At 38.7% G+C, this 14,368-nt stretch overlaps 1 protein-coding gene across 1 annotated transcript in view; it reads left to right on the top strand.

Annotated features, from left to right (window-relative positions):
• The window catches only part of Cpne8 (copine 8), a 166,950-nt gene that overhangs the window by 72,909 nt on the left and 79,673 nt on the right, over positions 1-14,368 (top strand). The window contains exon 7 of the mRNA XM_028753660.1: positions 8,704-8,767. Coding sequence (XP_028609493.1) covers positions 8,704-8,767 — 64 coding nt within the window. The remainder of the gene's footprint in view (positions 1-8,703; positions 8,768-14,368) is intronic.

A 14,368-nucleotide genomic window follows, 5' to 3' on the forward strand; every position in this document is an offset into this window, starting at 1 on the left:
CATTAGATGCTGTAGCTACATAAACAGAAAAGTTCTTTCCTTCTGAGGTGAGGAGTGGTAAATTCTACTGCCAATTCCTTATACGTCTGCCAGAAACTTGTGAACCTTGTTTATGACAAAAAGTTAATACGTAGTTGAAGCAGCTTTTGTCCGCTCATTTTTCTGTATAAATTATGGAAAGAGTGCCCCAAGTATAATTGTTTATTTAAAAAAAACAAAAACAAAAACAAAAAAAAACCCCAAGGTCTTCACAACAGGATATATACAGCAGCATTTGACTCAGTTCTTTGTGCTATTCCAAGATTCTAGCACCTAAAGCTAGTGTCATGTATATAGATGAACTCTTCAGGATGGAAAGGTGAAGAAAACACAGGGTCCCTCATGCAAAATGTAGACAAAATGAAGTTACTTGCATCAAAATGGCTCTGAATGTCACCATCAGAGACAAATCCTAGAACAGTTAGTTTGTCATTCTGCAGAGATGTGACATTTCCTTCAATTATATGAGGCTTAACTGTAATTCTTGTAGGTCTTTTAATATGAGAAAAATAAAATAATATCCACCATACTGAGCAAATAGTACACTGGTGAGAGTTCTTATTTCTCTGTTAGATAAAATACGGGCTTGGTAAATGTGTTAGGAATTTTTATAAAATGCTAGTTAACCTAAAAAACTTTATTGGAAACTAATTACGGTCAAAAAACAATTTGAACCATGTGTAACTAGTGCAAATTCATAGCCTTTCCTGATCTTGCTAAGTTCCCCACTTAAAAACTAAATAAATAGCAACAGTCCCTGTCTCTTTAAGTGGGAATTAGGTTAGCTTAGACTGGTGTATGTAGACACTTTTTTGTGGTATGAATTTTATCAGGATGGTGGAAGATAATTCCAGAGTTTTGATATTCAAAGAGGTTCATTCACCTTGGTCTGGAAACCGTTTATGTTTTGTTATCAAAAACATAGTTCAAACCAGGGAAGTATTATACAGTATTAAGTAACTTAAAAGAGTAGAGAATGCCTAATTTCAACCTCAACCCGCAGGAAAGCTTTTATCTTTTTATCAGAGTTTCTAGTAAGTGGCCCCTCCTTCTTTGTGGAGATCAAACAGGAAATTAAGTTTTGTTTGGTTAGTGGATTTTGTATATTTAGCCTTCACTGGGGTGCACTGTCATTTTAGGAATAGAGTCACAGGATGTCAGTCTCTGAGAATACATTCCAGGAAGTAAAAACCTTCAATAGTCCCTTTGTCTGCTTTGAGAGTAGTATTGATCCCACTCTCTGTAGTCACAGGAGCAGAGCAATTGGATCCTAATTCAGATTGAGTCAACTCCAATGCAGAGTTTCAAACACAGATAACTGCTTAGCGAACTGGCATTTCCAAGGGAAATCCCAATGCCTGCTTTCGGTCCTTTGCAAAATGCCTTCAGTTGTAGTTTCAAAAATAAGCATGCAGTTTGTACTTGACCACATTGGCCCCTCTGAGCATCTTTTTAAAGTCCACTCCCCTCCTCCTGTACTAACTACCATCTTTGATTACTTGCTTGTTTGCTTCAAGTTCTCTATTATCTTTTCTTACGCACAAATAATTCAGACTCGGAATAAAGCAGGACTACAGAGAAATCAGTTATGGTTCTTCTCAGGGTTCTTCATTCTTAAGTGATGCAGTACACACGTAACTCTCGGGGACAAAACAGGAGCATCCTCTTAGCACAGCCTGGAGGAGGAACTCTTCCCCATCTCGTCCCCAACTACCAACTGCCCAAAGCCTTAAACATCAAACCCCCGTGATTACACACACCTGTGTGCCTTATGAAGAAGAGTAATTACGATATATGTTTATTAAAACAATTAATGTAGAGGGATAGTCATATTTATATGCATTTTTTATTAAGTATTTTACTTTGTTTTACCTTCTGTGGTGCTGGGGGTTAAAGTCAGGATCCTGTCCATGCTAGGGAAATGCTATACCAGTGACCACACCTCTAGTGTCTCTTGCGCATGTAAAAGCCTTACGTTTGTTTCTCAGGAATTACAATGCCATGTTATATTATCAAACCCTTGATGCAAGTGCAGACATTATAATACTTAGAGTGTAGCATTCAGTAATATTAGCTCAATAGTTCTATAAATAGGTAGTTTAGCTCATCTCAAAGCCACATAAACTAACTTCTTAAGCCCTTTCAGCATATGAGATGTTTAAGAATTACCATTCTATACAACTGCAACGCCTGCCTTCTTCTCTTTTACATGCCAACACTGACAGTGTGTCTACAAAACAAGATCACATTTGCTTCCAATATTAGATTTGTAGGGTGACAAATGAATTTTTCGATGTAGACAACAGTTCAAAATTTAAACGAACGTTTTACTTTCAGTTGTCAGACATATGATACATTTTAAAAGCAAAGATTATTATCACTCTCGCTTTGATAACCGATTTCCAATAATTTTTGGAACTGCAATGTTGTTGGTGATACAGTCTATTGCAGGGGAAGATACATGTATGACAATTAAGTTAAAGCCATCACTAGTCTTAAAAAGTTACATTTGTACAGCTCTTTTGGCAATGATGTATTTCCCCCTATAATTACAGGTCTAAGAAATATTGAGACACAGTAAGTACATGTCTTCTCTCTCATATGCTCTCCCCTATTAGACTTTTATTTGGATGTACTCTTGTCCTTCCTTAGAAGGACTTCAGAGCTGAGCCACGAGTAGTTTGTGCTGCTGATCACTCTGGTATATTCCATCCGTAGCTACTCATTCTGTCTTAGTTAGGGTTTCATTGCTGTGAAGAGGCAACACGACCAAGGCAATACTTTTAAAGGACAACATTTAATTGGGGCTGGCTTACAGTATAGGTCCATTTTCATCATGGCAGGAAGCATGGCAGCATCCAGGCAGATATGGTGCTGGAGGAGTCAAGAGTTCTACATCTTGATACAAAGGCGGCAGCAAAAGACTCACCTCCACAGGCTTCTCCACAGGAGGAGGCTCCGTCGTGGGGCAGACCTAGAGCACTAGGAGTCCTCCAAGCCCACCCCCACAGTGACACATTTCCTCCAAGGCCACACCTACTCTAACAAGACCACACCTCTTGATAGTGTCACTCCCTGTGGGCCAAGCATTCAAACACATGAGTTTATGGGGGCCAAACCTATTCAAACCACTACACTTACTGAGCAGTATACATTTTTGTAACCTCTGTGTTCTGTCCCAAAGTTCAAGTACACTGAGCACAGCAACAGTAGCATTGCTTATGTGTCCTCTCCACACCTCCACATAGGATCCGCTAAGCTGACTGAGCCAATCCATTTCACCAGTAATTGTAACGATTTTGAATTCGCGTGTATTGTCTCTGAGTTACACTGGTATCAAGTTGGATGCCAGTTAGTTTCTATTTATTTCAAAAGAAACTAGGAAACAGAAATTAGATTTATTCCTGTTTTTCCAAACCAGGAGAGAATGTCCCCCAGTCCCTGATGCTCCTAGTTTTTCTCCATTTTGCTTGTGGAGGTACTAAAATTTTATAGAAGAGAAGAGGCAAGAGCCAGGAAATATGCAGGGTAATTGCTCTTAGAACAGTGAGAAGTCTTTTCCTGTAAGACAGGCTCTTCTTCTGGCTGGTGGCCTGGTGCTGGGGCCTTTTAGTTTCTTCTCCAAGTCTGGGGCTTCTGCAGAAAGTTTGAATAGACTAATGTTCTCTCTCTGTCTCTCTGTCTCTGTCTGTCTCTGTCTCTCTGTCTCTCTCTGTCTCTGTCTCTGTCTCTCTCTCTCTCTGTGTCTCTGTGTGTGTGTGTGTGTGTGTGTGTGTGTGTGTGCACAAGTCTGTGGGTATAGGCATCACTCTTAGCCAGAAAGTATTCTTACCTGCTGAGCCAGCCATCTCTCTGGCCTGGAAAGTTTTAATCCTATGGACTTCCTTGTTTTACTGTTCTTGTTTGGTAATCTGACAGCCTGAGAATCAAGGTCACATAGCTGGAAAAGGCTGAAAATCCCGTTCAGACTGTTACAACCCTTATCTTACCAGGGCTTCAACCTAAGGTCAAGGTGTCAAGATGGGGTTTAGTGTTATCTATGATTTACTCTGCCCCTCCCTACCACTTCTGTCTAGTTATAGTCACAGGTTTTGTCTGTCTTTCCTCCCTGGCTCCATCTTCCTCAGGGCCTATAATCCTCATCGAGTATCCTGTCTGTTCCTGTAGCATTCAGTCCAGTCGGAGCATAGTGTAAATCACTAGGGCAGACCTGACAGATTTCACGTAGCTTAAATCACACCCTTACCTCAGAAAGAACAAGCTTAGTTTATTCTGGAGCCATGTAAGAATGGCTGTGGACCAGGAGTACAGATTCATGTCACCCCCAATTTCACGTTCCAACATGGTAACAGTTTCTATAGTAACAGAACAAAAGTTAAAATAAAATCAAGGCACTTTCACAATACATTGGTGGAAGCATCAGAAAAGCAGGTTACAGCCAGACTGGGAGATCTGCTAGAGGCTTCAAATGTTATCTGATGGCATCCTTAGCCTTAGGGTGGGCGGAAGTTCATTTCAAAAGGATTTATCTGATAGTTGCTGGATGTTAGTTAGGTAAGACTCTTTTGAGGTAGGAACTTGTAGAATCTTTCAGTTTTAAGGCCACCATTCTTACACACCGGGCTGTGACAGTCATGATCACATTTCATCGTTTTGTCATAAATATTCATTCATAGGCACATCTTTTCCACGTCTCCCTTATTGTAATAAATGTCAGCTCCTACTGTTACTGTCACACTGTCCTAAGACCTTTACAAGCACTTAACAGTGCGGACTTTTGCATCTGGTAACTATCTTACAAGTTCATTGCCCATATTCATTATAGATAGTGTTCTGACACAGAGACTTCAGACAAGTTCATAATATACATTGAGCATTTAAGTCCTCCTCACAATTCATGAGCTGCTGGGAGTGAAGCCAGAGATAATTTAGTGTCATGCTCTAAATTAGAAAGAAGACTGGCTTCCCCACTTCAACTTTACATTATTTGGAATTAACACTTCCTACTTCAATCCCACATTTGGAATTAACAATCTTAAGCTAATCGTTTGAACACATTAGTAAAACTATAACGTCCTGAACATTTGACCTGTGCATTGTTTGGTTTGGCTTTTATTGTTTTCAGTAGTGACTGGGGTTTGAACTCAGGTACTTGCACGTGCTAGGCAAGCATTTACACTGAGTTGCGCAGCCTATTCTTCATCATGATTAATAGACGTGTGGTATTTAACATTGCCTCATTTACCTTGATTTATCAAGCGAATAAACTAAGTTTCAACGAGATTTAAGTAGCTTGCTCGAGGTAACAGTTAGTTGATTTTAAAATTAGGTGGTGATGCTACTTGTCATGAGGGTCCATTTGCACAGGGGGTCAACATCACAGTACATTTCTGAGTGTACATTATCATGAATTGACTACAGTGTACTCAGTTCACTACATTGAATATCATCATATAGACCCCTGAAAGCAGAAGAGAGAGGCAGAAGATGAAGTCATAGATGCATAGTTGGAAGCATTCCAACCTATTCCAAGCATGAGGGCAAGGCCCAGCCTGCTGGCCTGACAGGCTGCTCCAGGTATGAGGAACTGTAAACAGGGTCTACCCACCCCTGCTGAAAGTTTGATCTATAAAATTGCTCAACAGTGAATGGTATTTTAACTCTCTATGTTGACGGGAATTCATTATAAAGGCAACAGGAAATGGAAGCATCGTTTGCTACCTGGAAGTGGGACTGTTAAAATAAGTTAGTTGCTTGGTAGTAGCTTTTAAGTCTATGAAGATGCTAAGAGCAGGAGTATTTTGAAGAACAGCAAAATCCTTAGATTGTTTTGAACAGATTTGGTGAGTTGAGAAACTCTCTTTCTGCTCATACAATAGAAGGTGCTCACAAAAGGCTCCCTTCCTGGCAAGCTTATGCAAGGAAGAAGACTGAAGGTGTGGCTTGCACCTCCAGATAAAACCTCTTTGTGATCAAGATATCCCTATAAAAAGCCCCACAAAAGGCTTCTGGAAGATACTCCCTCTGGGGCTGTTAGGTTACTCAGTTATCTCAGCAATAACCAAATATGAATGTGACTCATCTAGGAAGGATCTGGGCAGAGACCTCGTGCCTCTGACATAACTGGAGAACCACTAAGGTTTTCAGCAAACAAACACCACTGGGAAGAAGGAAAGACAGGGCCTACAAGTGGGGTACTGGTAGCCTTCCAAGCCCTGTGGGCAAGAAAAAGGTGCAACCACTTGCCGTATTGCATGGAGAAGAAGGAATGGCCTTGTGAAGGAGCTCTGAACCAGTGCCTGGGATTGAGGTCTATTTATCTTTGATTTTCATAGGGAAAGTGTATGCAGACATTTACAGGCTATTTAATCTGCCTTTTATGGCGAGACTTTAGGATTTACAATAGAAAGGAAAACAAGGGATTAGAACAATTAGACCGTTTCTAGGTGTGGTAGTACTGGCCTGCAGCCCCAGTAGGTGGGAAATGAAGAGAGGAAGATCAGGGGTTTAAACACTTTCACAGGTGCATAGTGACTTCAAGGTTAACCCTAACTATGTCTCAAAAGACAAAAAGGCAAAAAAACAAACCAAAACCATAAGAAAAAGAGAAGGATGTTAAAAGTGATGGATGCTGTATTAGGGGAAAAAAAGTTAAAAGTTAAATCAATTGACCGCTTAGTCCTGAGGAATTAGTGGAATGGACCATTCTGACATGTATACATTTCACTCCATGAGGAGTGAAGGCACGAGTAGCTTCCTGTGGATGCTGTGAGATACCTTTGTTGGAAGAAGTTGGAGTGGTCCTCTCCGAAAGATCTTTGCCAATTGGAGGAAAGCACAGAACAGTTTTGGAGTGAATATAATTTATATGGATACTTGCACAACTCCTAAAATTTTAACTCCCCATTTTCTCATGTTTTTTTCCCCCAGTGAAGATAAGATTCCAGTTAGTTGCACATATACTGTGACTATCAGGAATGCATTGTATTTTTAAGGACATGAGCCATCCTTGGGCTGAGTCTACCTGTGTAGTTTGTAGGGCACACAGAAAGACCTTGGCTGCATGGTTTGTCCTAGGACATACCTGTTTTTCTGGAGGATTAGCAAGGATTCCTGGTAATTTACTTGTAGGTAGAAAACTGTGTAAGTCGGCTACATCTCAAAATAGCTGATGCAATTACTTTTCAAAAAGAAAATGTTGGTCTGGAGAGATGGCTCAGCAGTTAAGAATACTGACTGTTCTTCCAGAGGTCCTGAGTTCAATTCCCAGCAACCACTTGATGGCTCACAACCATCTGTAATGGGATATGACACCCTCTGATGTGTCCAAAGAGAGTGACAGTGTAGTCACATACATTAAATAAATAGATACATCTTTTTTTAAAAAAAAAAAAAAAGAAGGAAAATATTCCTTTCAGCACACTGCTTCAATCTTAGGTCTTGGTACTAGGCCTCTGACAAGAGACAATGAATGGATGTGTGGGAAATTGTAGGTGGGGAGGTGGGAGTGTGAGGGTGGGTGGGGCATATCCTCATAGAAGCAGGAGGAGGGGGATGGGATAGGAGTTTTCTGGGGGGGGGGAATACATCTGAAATGTAAATAAAATATCCAAATAAAAAACTTACTCCCCCCTAAAAGAAACCAAAACCAAAACACCTTTACCTCTAACCTACATCTCACCAGCTACAAGGCAAAGGAGATTAGAAGGGACATTGGTCCCACTATCCTTTTTGCATATGAACTCTCTATGACCTTTACTCTTTCCCCTCCTTACAGCTGTAAAAGTACCTCCCAGTGGTGACCCCCGTAGATCAAGAATGTAACACTTGGACTTTGGAGAACATCTCTCCAACCCATAGCAGAAACCATGTATACATCCCATGTATTCCTAGTTGGCATTGCTCTCGGTGTCTTTTAAAAGTATGTGAGCATAAATAAAACAGAACTGTAGAGAGACAGTGTGAGTGGAGATTTTATCTTGCTGAGTTAGCTTATGTATTTTATCCTTGCCTACATATACTGAGCGCCCGGTACACGGAGCTCTTACACTGTGGGTTGACAAGAACTTTGCATTGAGTTTCGCTCTTATAAAACTTACCACTTTGAAGGAGAAAGGATAAGAAACTCTTTTTGCAAACTTCGTAGGGATGATTAGACGCTAATTCTTATGGTTCGGACATTAAAACTACATAACAGAGTAATGATAGTCCTGCAATAAATGCAATATAAGGAACTTCACTGAAGGGCATAAGCGGTCTGAAGCAAAATAGCTGCAAAGGACAAGCTGTAGTGTGTCCCCTTGGGAATGAGCTCGTGGGACAAGGACAATGAATAAGCATTGGATGAATGGAGGGGGAGATGCCATGAACCAGGGTTTCTGATGGATGGGAGCGTAGACATTGCGAGAGAAAGCTTTGTCATATTACATGATGTTACTTGTATGTTAGAGGTGCGACATATTGCCCATGATGTTAAGAAATTGTCTTCATTAGGAAATATGGGTCAAGGACAAATTAAATGGTGAGGCGGGGGTTGTACTCTGGTAGGGAAGATCTCAATAGTAGTAGTAGGCTCTTTATATGATTATTTGAAATAAAGCTATATTAATCAATATAATGCCTAATATAAATCTAAATGGTCTAACTATGATCTCATTGTTGTAGAGGGATTCCAGGCAGGAAATGTGGAACAATCATTCTAACGGCAGAGGAGCTGAACTGCTGCAGGGTAAGCACATATTTTCTTGTTTAAAAAATTATTTTTATTTACTAATATTTTACTGATTATTGATAATTCCATATAATGTACTTTGATTATACTCCTTCCTTCAATCCCATAGTCCCTTCTTTAGACACCCAATTGCATGTCCACTTTAAAAATAAAAGCAAAAGCTGGGCAGTGGTGGCACACGCCTTTAGTCCCAGCACTTGGGAGGCAGAGGCAGGTGGATTTCTGAGTTCGAGGCCAGCCTGGTCTACAGAGTGAGTTCCAGGACAGCCATGGCTATACAGAGAAACCCTGTCTCGAAAAAAAAAAAAAAAAAAAAAAAAAAAAAAAAAAAAAAAAAAAAAAAAGAGAACCAAAGAAAAAATAAAAGAAAAACCAAAATAAAATAAAAAATAGAAAAATAAGAAAATAAAAACAAAAAAAACAAACCAAAAAAAGGCACCCAGTCCAATCTGTGCTGTCCTTATACTTAGAGTTTATATGTGGCCATCCACTGGAGAGTGGTGGCCCTACCTTCGGTCACACTAGTAAAGATAAGCAAGTGTCCCTGACCCAGCAGTGATGCGTTGCTCAAAGTTCTTCAGCTAGGGGTGAGACTCTGTATGTATTTCCTATCTTTAAGCTGGAATTTTCTCTGGCTTGAGCTTGTATAAGTCTTGTGAGCGCCATCACAACTAATGTGAATTCATAGGTGAAGCTGGGCTTGTTCTGTCCAGAAAACTGTGTCCTTGTAGTCTCGTACCACCGCTGGCTCAGGTTCTTGTCCACTATAGCAGTCAGGGATAAGTTATAGATGAATGGGCCTTAAATCCGATCAGAGTGGTTGGTTACACCCACAACATTTGTGCCACTATTGGCCTTAGCATATCTCACAGGCCAAGTCACCTTTGTATATCACAGGGTTTGTAGCTGGGTTGATGGTGACCTTTCTTATCTGTTAGGGTACAAAATACCTTCCAGCATCATGAATGTTAGTCAGTAGGGGTGAAACCTCTAGTTTGGCACCAACTCAATTTCTCAATGTTCAAATCTTATCTTCGGTAATAGGGCTTATCACCCATATCTGGAGAGCAATCAATAGCCTTGGAACTAGCTGGTGGTGTTTGAAAGTTTCCAGAGTGGGGTGGGGGAAGCTTTGGCCAACAGCTCAATTAGTTGTAATTCATTCCTAACAGGAACTTTCATTTGGTATCATAAGATGTTGAGTTTGGGCCTTTTCTCTCCCATTACTCAGTGATTCCCTTTGTGTTTCTTTTATATATATGCCTATGTTAGGGAGTTTCTTTAGGAGCAGGGTTTCATGTGACCCCTCAACGAGTCTTTAGTGTTAGGTGTCTCTCCCTGTGTTCCCTCCTTTATCCCTGTCTTCCATCCCCTTCTAAAGCTTCCTACTCCAGTTTCTTGCCTCTCTCTTCATAAATATATATGCTATTTCTCCTTCCGCAAGAGATCCTGCCTAGTCCTTTAATATGTACCTAACCTCTGTGGTTATATTGACTGTAGCAAACATATGGAAGGTTTAAAACCTAAACATGCACTGTATTTCTTTTTGATTCAGTGTAAACTTTACTCAGGATGATATTTTCTGGCTCCATCCATTTACCTGCAAATTTTATAATTTCATCTTTAATAGCTGAAGTATATCCCCTTGTATATATGTAATGTTTTCATTATCCATGCATCAGTTGATGGATATCTAGGCTGTTTGCAGTTTCTGTCTATTCTGGATAGAGCAGCAATGGATGAACAAGTGTCTCTGTAGTAGGATATAAATCTTTTTACTTATTCTTCAAACAGTAGTATAGCTGGATCCTGAGATAGATCCTTTCCCAGATTCCCGGGGCCCTGGACACTGATTTTTTTGCAGTGGCTATAAAAGTTGGCATCACCCTATAAATGAATAAATGTCACCCTTTCCCCACATCCTTGCCAGCATGAGCAGCCATTTGTTGTGTCTTTTTTTTTTTTTTAATCTTGGCCATTCTAAACAAGATAAGATGAAGTCTCAAGGTAGTTTTAATTTGTGTTTTCCTGACGACGTTGAACATTTCTTAGTTGTTTCTCAGCCACCTAGATTTCATCTATGTCCCCCACTTTCCTCCTATCAGATTCAGGGTATCTGGCCTTCTGTTGAAGTCTTTGATGCACTCAGAGTTGAGTTTTGTGCAGGTTGATGAGTGTGGATCTATTTGTCATCTTATACAGTCCGTCATTCACTTTCTCCTACACCACTTATTGAAGATGCTCTTTTTACTCCAGTGTGTATTTCTGGCTTCTTTATCAAATATCAAGTGTCCATAGACTTGTGAATTTCTGGATGAATATCCACTGATCTACATGTCAACAGGTCTGTTTTTGTTTGTTTGTTTTTGTTGTTGTTGGTGGTGGTGTTTTTATTTATTTACTTATTTATTTTGAAGATATCTGTTTTTTTGAGGATGGCTTTATACCACAACTTGAAATCTGGTTCACTGGCACTACTTCCAGCAATTTTTTTTCCTTTGGTTTTAATCTTTTAGAATTGTGTTAGCTATCCTAGGATTGATTTTATTTATTGGTTTGTTTGCTTGCTTGCTTATTTATTTATTTGTGTGTGTGTGGGTGTGTGTGTGTGTGAGTGAGGTGTGGTGTGTGTGTGTGTGGTGTGTGTGTGTGTACATGTGTGTGTGTTTTCATATGAAACTAAAATAGTCCTTTCAATTTCTGAGAAGAATTGTCTTGGAATTTTGATGAAATTTCATTGAAGTTATATTTGCTTCTATTAGGATGGTTATTTTTCCCAATGTTAATCATACTGATCCTTGAGCATGGGGATTTTTCCATAGCTTCAAACTTTTTAAAATCTTGAGGGTCTTTGTATTGTTTGTTTTGTTTTATGTGAGTCATTCACTGGCTTGGTAAGAATCATCTATCCCAAAATATTTTTTACTTTTGAGCTGATGGTGAAAGGCACTGCCTCTTTGATGATAAGTATTTGTCAGCTGTAGGAGTTTCCCAGTGGAAATTTTAGGGTCACTTATGTATGCTATCATATCATCTGCAAGTAAAAATACTTTTACTTCTTTCTCTATTATTGGAATTCCTTGGATCTCCTTTAGTTGTCTGTGTGATTGCGCTAGCTAAGACTTCAAGTACTACGTTGAACAGGTGTGGAGAGAGTGGACATCCTTATCTCCTGTTTTTGGTGAAAATTCTTCAAGAGTTTCTTTTGTTTTAGGTTGATGTTGGCTGTGGGCTTTATGTAAACTGCCTTTATTAAGTTGAGGTATGTCCCTTGTATCATAGTCTCCTTAGGGTTTTTATCAAGAAAGGATGATGGGATTTTTTCAAAGGCCTTTTTTTTTTTCTCCTGTAAATTTAATGTCCTGTGACTTTTGTCTTTCAGTCTATTTATGTGGAAGATTATGGGATTATGTCTAGTGATTTACATGTTGAACCATTTCTGGGATCTAGCCAATTTCATCCTGGTGAATAATCTTTTTGATATGTTTTGGATTTGCTTCGTAACTATTTTATTGAGAATTTATAAATTTCTTCTCTCTCTCTCTCCTTTCTTTTGTTTTGGTTGAGAAATTTTTAGTGGAAATGACTTTCAATTTTACTAGTGTTTACGAGTCTGTTTAAATTTCTTAACATGATTTTGATTAAATATGTCAGGTTGTATACATCAAGAACTTCATTTGTTTCTATTTGGTTTTCCAATTGGGTCAAGTACAGATTTTAAAATGTACTAATGATCGTCTGTATCTCCTTAGTGTCTATGGAAATGTCTTGCTTGTCATCTCTAATTTTATTAACTTGGATCTTCTCTCTCTGTCTTTTAGTTAATTTGACTAAGGGTTTGCCAATTTTGTTGTTTTCTCTAAGAACTAACTCTTGACTGATTCTTTGTATTTTTAGTTGTGTTTGTCTGTTTGTTTGCTTTCTTGTTTTGTTTCTATTAAATTGATTTAGCCCCTAGTTTTCCATCTACTTCTTTGTGTTGTTATTTCTTCTTGTTGCTCTAGAGTTTTCAGGTGTGCTGCTAAATTACTAAAATGAGATCCTCCCAACTTTTTGACATAAGCACTTAGTGCCATGAACTTGTCCCTTCAAAACTGCCTTAATCATGTTCCATAAGTTTGGATATGCTGTGTTTTCAACTCTAAACAGATTTTCTAATTTTTTATTCAGTAGTGAATTGTTCAGTTTCTATGAATTTGTAAGTTTTCTAGTGTTCCAGTGGTTGTTGAGATTCAGACATAATTCCTGGTGGTCAGATAGGGTGTAGGGTGTTATTTAGTTTTCTTGAATCTTTTGAGAATTGTTCTGGTTCTGAGTACATGATACGTTTTGGAGACAGTTCAATGAGGTGCTAAGAAGAAGGTAAATTCTTTTGTGTTTGGATGGAATGTTCTATAAATATCTGCTGAGTCCGTTTGACTTACAACGTCATATAGTTCCAACATTTTTCTGTTTGGTTTCTCTCTGGATAACCTGTCTGTTGGCAAGAGTAAGGTGTTGAAGTCACTCACTATCATTGTGTGAGGGGCCATATGTAATTTTAGCTATAGGTGAGTTTCTTATATGGACTTGGGTATCCTTGTGTTTGGTGTATAGATGATTAGGATTGCAATATCCTTTGTGATTTCCTTTGATGAGATGCAATGTCCTTTCCCATCCTTTTGTTTTCCTTCTCTTTGGATTTGTTTTGGTTTTAAGTCTATTTTCTCAAATGTTAAAATGGCTACACCTACTCGTTCCTTGGGTCAATTATCCTGGAATACCTTTTCCAGCCTTTTACTCTGAGGTGATTCCTCCCCTTGATTGTAAGATGTATTTTTTGGATATAGCAGAAATATAGATTATTTTTTAAATCCAAACGGTTGATCTGTGTCTTTTTTAATGAAACTGTCCATATTGAGAGTTATCAATGACCAGTGCTTATTAATTCTTATTGTTTTTTTATGATTTTTTTCCTCTTTTAGTGCTCTGGGATTATTTATTTCTAATACCCTCTTGAGTGCTATCATCCTCTTCACAATGAAGTTTTGCTTTTAGTGCCTTCAGTAGAGCCCTATTGATAGATAGGCATTGCTCACATTTGGTTAATTTTGTAATGTTTATCTTTCTCCATCTATTGTGACTGATAGTTTTGGTGAATATAGTAACCTGAGATGAAATTTTTGGTCTCTCACAGTTTGTAGAAGATCCATCTTGGTCATTCTGGTTTTCAGAGTCTCCAGTGAGAAACTGACTGTTATCCTACTTGACCTGCCTTTATATATTTCTTGGACTTTTCCTTTGCAGCTTTTAATACCTTTTCTTTGTTCTATACATTTAGTGGTTTGATTATTATGTGTTTGCAGGAATTTACTTTCTAGTCCTGTCTATTTGGTATTCTGTCGGCTTCTTGTACCTTGATAGTCACCTTCTTCCTTGGGTTGGAACTTTTATTCTATGATTTTGTTGAAAATATTTTTTCCTTACTTTTGACCTGGGTTTCTTTCCATTTCTATTATTACTCATAGATTTTGTCTTTTCTTAGTTTCTTACATAGATTTCCTGAATTTATTGTTCATGGGTAATTTTACATTTAACACTTTTGACTAGGTATCCATT

Source organism: Grammomys surdaster, unplaced genomic scaffold, assembly GCF_004785775.1.
Source record: "Grammomys surdaster isolate TR1022 unplaced genomic scaffold, NIH_TR_1.0 125953, whole genome shotgun sequence".
In the NCBI taxonomy this organism is placed as follows: domain Eukaryota; kingdom Metazoa; phylum Chordata; class Mammalia; order Rodentia; family Muridae; genus Grammomys; species Grammomys surdaster.